Source organism: Trichoplusia ni (genome assembly GCF_003590095.1).
Source record: "Trichoplusia ni isolate ovarian cell line Hi5 chromosome 17 unlocalized genomic scaffold, tn1 tig00000848_group16, whole genome shotgun sequence".
NCBI classification, from domain to species: Eukaryota; Metazoa; Arthropoda; class Insecta; order Lepidoptera; family Noctuidae; genus Trichoplusia; species Trichoplusia ni.
Window position 1 is genome coordinate 17315 of NW_020799760.1, and position 7317 is coordinate 24631.

The following is a 7317-nucleotide window of genomic DNA, read 5'->3' on the forward strand; positions in this document are numbered from 1 at the left end:
TAAAGAATGGATGTCTAAACATAGCCAAGTACTTTCACAGATAGTCAAAAATCAAGTTAAAATCAATTCGACTTTAGAGACAATATTACAGAGTAACTCAGTTAGAGAAAATAGCCTAATCAAATACGCTCAGTTTGCTCAACTTCTAGAAGTCATCAACGATAATGTAGAAGACTTAGATCAAGAATTAATTAGGATAGAGAATAGTTTAGCATTTATTCGCGCGTCTAGCACGCACCATTCTATGATAGATATAAAAGTATTAGAATCTATGATTAAGAAACTTAAGGATATTTACGCAGAAGGGGAACTTTTAGATTTAGAACTTAGGGAATATTATGATATTATTAAGCCAGGATCATATTACGTAGACAAGAAGATAGTTTTCATTTTTAAATTTCCAATTTTCTCTAAAAATAGCTATGATTTTTATAAACTTTCAGTAGTACCTAACAAACATGCACAGGCTCTTATCCCAACCTTCCATTCCTTGCAACTAACGAGATGTCATATGTGTACATAGAGGCTGAATGCCCGAAGTTGAATAACTGGTACCTCTGTGAGAAAGGAGTAGCTCATCAGATCCGGACCAAAGCCGATTGTATCCAGGAGTTAATTACAAACCAAGTTTTACAGGAATCATGTCATTTCACCACAGTAACTTTAACGACCGAAGCTATGGAAAAATTGGATGACCAACACTATGTATTGTCCTTTCCTCACGAAACGAAAGCACAACTAATCTGCAACCAGAAAGACTACACATCGCTCCAGGGCAGTTACCTTGCTACAATTCCCGTTGGATGCCGCCTGAAATCGGAAGAATTTACAATCTCAAATGACTACAATGAAATTAAAGGACAACCACTAAAACTAATGAAAATACCATACAACGCAGAGAAACATGCCGCCGCTGCTACCCACGTCAATTTGAATTCTATCGACCTCCAAGGGCTACACAGCGTCCAAGATAAAATTACACTACAGACTCCTGTTCACCTGGACCAGCCGCAAATGGACACCCTTTACCACACCACAATCCCATTCTACGGAGTTTTGTTGGCTGCAGGCATAACCATCATCATCGCAATAAGCAGACGCTACCTATTCAAATGTAAGAAAACTACGAAAAAGGACCAGCAACCCCCGGTAATAATTCTGGAAGGAAATAAGAATCCCGAGGATATTCCGGCAACATTTTCACTAAACGTGCTAAAATAGTCGCCGTTCTAAGAGGGGAGGAATTATATCCGGCCGACATATGAAGATCGCTGATGTTGCACATGAAGCAATAGTTATTGATTATATTAAACTAGGACGCTGATGCATCTTTGACGTCAATTGAAGTTGATCTTAGTACCATAATTTTGTAAGAATATTCATTCCATATTCCTACTTCGAAGTGGAATGGTTATTCCATAGGGTTAATTTTGTAATTTCATTTTCATTAATTAAATAGTTTTAAAATCATTTCGGTTTTTTTTCGATCCTTCGATTGCAACAAACGTAATTAGCCTATTTTGAAGTCACACTGTATTATAAAGACGAAAGTTTGTAGGTACATACATACTGGCCTGTTGGTTAAGTGGTTAGTGACCCTGACTGCTATATGGTCGTGGGTTCGATTCCCACCCAGGACAAAATGTTTGTGTGATGAGCACGATCATTTGTTCTGTGTCTGGGTGTAATTTATCTATATATGTATTTAGAAATATATAAGTATGTTTATCAGTCGTCTAGTACTCATAATACAAGCTCTGCTTAGTTTGAGACTAGATGGCGTTGTGTGAAAGTTGTGGAATATTTATTATTATTAATTATTTGTATCTCTTTATAGTCACGTTATTATTATCATACATTTGTTGCAACTTCGCTCTTAGACGAGTTGACCAGTTATGATGGAATCTGATATGGTGTTAGCTGACATAAATAAATAAATGCGGACAACATCACACACATTGTTCTGAACCCAAAGTAAGTTGCTAAAGCACTTGTGTTATGGAATTCAGATACAACGAAGGTACCACAAACACCCAGACCCGAGACAATGTAGAAATGTGAATTTTTACATTGACCCGACCGGGGATCGAACCCGGGACCTCAGAGCTAGCGACGCCTTGAAACCGGTGCGTACGCCACTCGACCACGGAGGTCGTCGAACATCTTTTTATTTACATGCTAAAAACGTAAAATGTGGTACAATGACCAACAAAACTATCTAAATAGTTTGTCTGTTGGATCTTATAATCTTGGAATGAATATATAGGTATTTTCTTCTAAAACTATTTTGCGTAGATGTGGAGTGTGTGGGTTTTTTCAGCTACGGGGCGTAGATATCGAACAAAGCTAGTGAAACACGAATAATACGTAGGATCAAACTAACGATGTCCACCCTATTTCTAAGCTTAAGTTTAATTCATTTTCGGTTATAAAAGACAAGCTTTTTAAAAAAGTATAAAACAATTTACCTATTTAACGTACCTACTGTATACTAATGAATGTATTGATTTAGATATCCTCTAGATATATTGCACGTCTCCAATTACAACGCACGTCATCCGTCTTAATGAATAAACGGCGTAGTCACAGAAACTTCCAAATCCAACTTAATTCCATTTAATATTCATGACGATTTCTGAATAATTTCACGAATGCTTGACATGCCCCAAATTCGTATTATATAATGCCTCGCTTCGTTATTGGCGGAGTTCGAATGAAATAGCATTGAGGTACGTTCCTTGTAATTTTGAGGCGGAAAGATGTTCCTTGTATCGCTGTGCGTGTTCAAATGAGTGTGTATTAATCTGCGTGTGTGTCGACTTTTTTTCGGGTAGACGGATGAATCTATTCTCCACCATAAGCATAGGAAAAGACATGGTGTGATAACTCTTAGTAAGAGAATTTCTACATTTTTTTGCGAAAATTTGATATTATTCTAATTATAAAATTACCAAGTTTATTTAATGTGTGCAGAGTGAACAACGATTTCAAGTACAAATAAATATGAAATCCAATAAATTGGGAGAAATAAAGAAAAGGAAATGAAATGAAAATTCATTACAAAGTTGGTAATACTAGCTCTAATAATTGTGGAAGCGAGATAGCACTCCGCGTGCTATCAAAGAGAGAGAGAACGTTATCCATGGAGCGCCAGCTCGCTTATTAAACTGCAACAGTATAACTCTAAGAGGTGGCTTCACTAAATGCAGAGCACGTGCAGGAACACTCTAGAAGCGTATAGCGTATTCTCTTGAAATGTATTATACAGGTGGTATAAACCCGTGCATTAGTTGTAAGCCCATTAACACGCTGGCTTAGAGCAAGATAAGCGGTCCAAACCTTGTTCCAAAATACAACATTTGCAGGAAAATTTGCAGGTAAGGTACTTGTTTTGTAAACATTTGGTGCCAACTCAAAATGTTTTTATATACGAAAGTGGACTTTTATGGTAAAAATTGAGATTTTGAGAAGAGGTTTTTTTTGGGTTCTGTATCCAATCCGGTGTCTGTCACCAGGCGCCATCTCATAAATAGAGACTATTTATGAGATGGCGCGAGATAGCTTAGATAACGTTTTCAAAGATTATGTATTTCTGATACCATTAGAATAAAAAATAAACATCGAGGTTAAGTAACTTAAGCTACGGACATAAGTATGATAGGGATTCATTTTTTTTAGTCTACTTATACACTTGTAAAAGAAACACTAGTACAAAAACTAAATGATATTTTGACATCGATACTGTAGCATTTTCATTATTACTAAGCTCTGGCCTACTACTTACCATTGTCAATATAAAACCATACGTCTAACAAAACACAATAAAACTGCCATTTATTCACAAAATGAATTGAAAATTCTAAAGTAAAATATTTTTATTCTAACGTGAAAGGTATTCAAAAGCTACTATTGAATATTTAAACAGTGAGCACCGCATTTGAATATCGAAGCTCGATATTTTTATTGCAGCGCTCCGTATTACTGTCGGTTAAAATATAGAGATATTATTCAATTACGGTAACCTAGTAAATGTAATTGTTTTCAGGGAACTTTATTATTATTTGAAATGAAAGTGTGTGTCTTTGGATCGTCTTCTAAGTTTAATAATTAATTTATACATGTTGCTAGCGGCTGCGCTCGCCTGGATGTCGATTTAACACAATCGGATAAAGTCGCCGTTAATCCTAAGTATCAGCTACCTCCCAACCAAATCTCATTGAAATCGATCTAGCCGTTTGAGCGTGAGGAGTAGCAAACATCAACACTCACAGACTCATACATTCGCAAACTTTTGTATTATTAGTGTGATGTACATTTGGAAACTCATATAAATTGAAATCCAAAGTCCTGCTGCTAATGTGTAACTGTGACATATGTACTGGTATTGCAAAATCAAAATCTGACAACCTTTATTTATTTTCGTACTACTCTTTCACGACAAAACCTACATCAGCGTATTCAGTAAAATGTAAAGTGAGGTTAGTTTAATACACAAGATTCAATGCTGGCTATTTTTACCCCTATAATTGTTTTATGAAGAGTATTCTTAAATATTGTTTACGATATATAAGGTTGTTTACTTAATCCATAAATAGCTACTGAAGTCTATTTTTACTTGGAAAATAAACAAATGCAGGCCACATAATACGAATCATTCTCTTCACCGTAAGCTTAATGTCTTAAGACAAAATCCCTATTATATTTCGCGTCTCCTTACCAGATTATCGTAATTGTTTTCGTCTACAATATCAATTTCGAAAGAATTTATTTCTATTATTTGAATACCTTTTAGCTTACCCAAAGATTTATGGATGTCAGACCTTTCAAATTAATTTTCTATTATACGTTTTCTTCATGCCTGCAACAGACATATTTATCGTGTACTATTATTTTTCTTAAAATAAGTGTTTTTGTTGTTTATTATTCAATATATTCTTCCAAAAACTATCTTATGCATATTTTCCTCTCAGTGTTTTAAAAATTAGAACGAAAATAGAAAAGATCATGAATTTTATGCAAATTACAACACGTAATTTTTGTCATAAATAAATTTTCTTATATGACTGCAAAATTAAAAGTTTTTCAAGTAACATAATATATTTCCCAACGAACGTACTGAGCTAGATAAAAAAAATCTTGCCGACTGGTTTAAAACCGTATAATTGTATGCTACTACAAAACAAAATCCCATTTTACCACGAAACATAAAAACTATCCTCATAAAATATTTGAGGTTAAGGGTCAAAATACATAGTTCGGGAGCATCCTAAAGTATGGACGATATAGAAAGGTCGGGAAAGTCTCGGTCAACACCATAATGAGATAGAATTTGTTGTTGTCTAATATTTGTGTTCGGATACGGGTTTAGTGATAATCTACTTTTAGTAAGTGTTGCCTTTTAGATCGGAAACCCTAACACCTCAGCATTCGTATCGATAAAGTTAGATTTTTATGGAGTACGTCGATATTCGGATACCTATGTATTTTCAAGTACTGGTGTTCATCATTGGCCTAGCCTTTTCCCAACTATGTTGGGGTCGGCTACCAGTCCAACCGGTTTCGGCTAAATACCAGTGTTTTACAAGGAGCGACTGCCTATCTGACCTCCTCAACCCAGTTACCTGGGCACACAATACCCCTTAGTTAGACTGGCTGTCAGACTTTTTCAAGCGTCTGACTACCTGTAACGACTGTCAAAGATGTAGGAATAACAGCCGGGACCCACAATTTTACGTGCCTTCCGAACACGGAGGAACTCGTTATGACAAAGATGGTCACCCATCTACGGACCAACCGCGTCAAGCATAGCTTAACCTGTGATCGAATCACTTATGCGGTTATAGCTTAGCCACGAGCTCCTCTCTTCAAGTACTGGTGTTATGAGGGTATATGTATGGGTATACAGGTACACGTATATTGAAGTTGGAAACTGAAGTTGGAAGACGATTTTCTATAAAATTTTGGTACGAATGTTGATATATATTTCAAATGTTCTTTTTTTACTACGGACGTACTTTTAATAGAAGTGTTTTAGACGTCAGTTGGCTTGAGATTCAATGTGTAAAAAATTGTTTGTATAGTAAGTTTTTGCTCATTGTGATGCATTAAATAATGTCTGATATAACTTTGAATTAAATCAGTATTGAACGTAAACGGTATAAATAAAATGTATTTTCTTGTCTGTCTTGTCTTTCTTAAACTGCCTGTAAATATTTTAAACAAAATTCATAATGTAGTTGAAGTAATATACGCTGATGGTATTACATCGGATATCTGGTACGGTCAGTTGCTACGATTTTCGTAGCGCTACAACTGGGCAATGTTTTATTAAACTCGCGTAGCATCGACGTAGTAGTTATTCGATCGAACTGAGCATTATAACAGTGTAGGTTACGAACGTTTGGTATAAAGTCATTTATTCGAAAGTCGGTTATTTGAATGCGAAACACGATGAGCGCGGTTCGTTACGCGACTTTCTGTTCGATAGCTGTTTGTTTATAGAGTTCGATTTTATGACCTACCTGTGGAATTGTTTTATTCTCTATTACTCGAGAATTTAAACCCGTCTTTGTTTTTTTACCTTGACTTTTAGTAGACTTTTCGACGTTAGTCTCAATATTGATTTAAACATCATTATTATGGTAACTAAGGCATTCAAATTAAGTATGAACTTGTTTGCATATGATTTTATAGTAATAAATAACTGACAAACAACGAGTATAACATAAACAGTTACCACAACTAGCCAATTCAAAACGTCTAAGGAAGAAATAAAGTCTTATTAAAACCCACATCCTATTAACCACACATCACATAACATCACTCATTCAAATTCAACCCAGAAAACCCTCATTATTCACACGACGAAACGAAAAGCAATCGAACTGTAAAAAAGCTACAGGCAGCTACAGGGTGGCATCCGAGCAATAGTAAAGAAAAATCAATAATGAAGTGAGTCGACCTCATTTTGAGGCAGGCATCGCAGGTAGGCAGGTAGGGACCGAATAGCGAAGATGGATCATTTGCCCCTGATATACTGCGTCACGTATATTAGGATTATTGTGACAAAGCCCTAAGGGGTCGGGAAAAATGTAGGTATAATAAGTAGGGATTTAGAAAATGTTGGGAGCAAAATTTTTGACTTCGATATATTATTGCATTTAAGTGTTGTGTTTTATATTTATAAAGGTCATAGACCTGCCAGATCGAGAAGCGTTGGATGTCATATTCCTTAATTATTTTCCTTTTCAACCAAGTTTGAAAAGGTGTTTCTCAATAAATATATATTATGTTGTTTAATTTCGGAGTGGATGAACA

General features: G+C 35.5%; 1 protein-coding gene across 1 annotated transcript; it reads left to right on the top strand.

Annotated features, from left to right (window-relative positions):
• Window positions 1-489: 489 nt before the first annotated feature.
• On the top strand, window positions 490-1470 carry LOC113506473. The gene has a single exon (XM_026889317.1). It carries the CDS (start codon window positions 505-507, stop codon window positions 1219-1221), a length of 717 nt encoding a protein of 238 aa, XP_026745118.1. The 5' UTR covers window positions 490-504; the 3' UTR covers window positions 1222-1470.
• The last annotated feature ends 5847 nt before the right edge of the window (window positions 1471-7317 follow it).

Excerpts from the sequence above, each read along its gene's own strand:
- LOC113506473 (XM_026889317.1), top strand. The coding sequence starts at position 505 with ATGTCATATGTGTACATAGAGGCTGAATGCCCGAAGTTGAATAACTGG.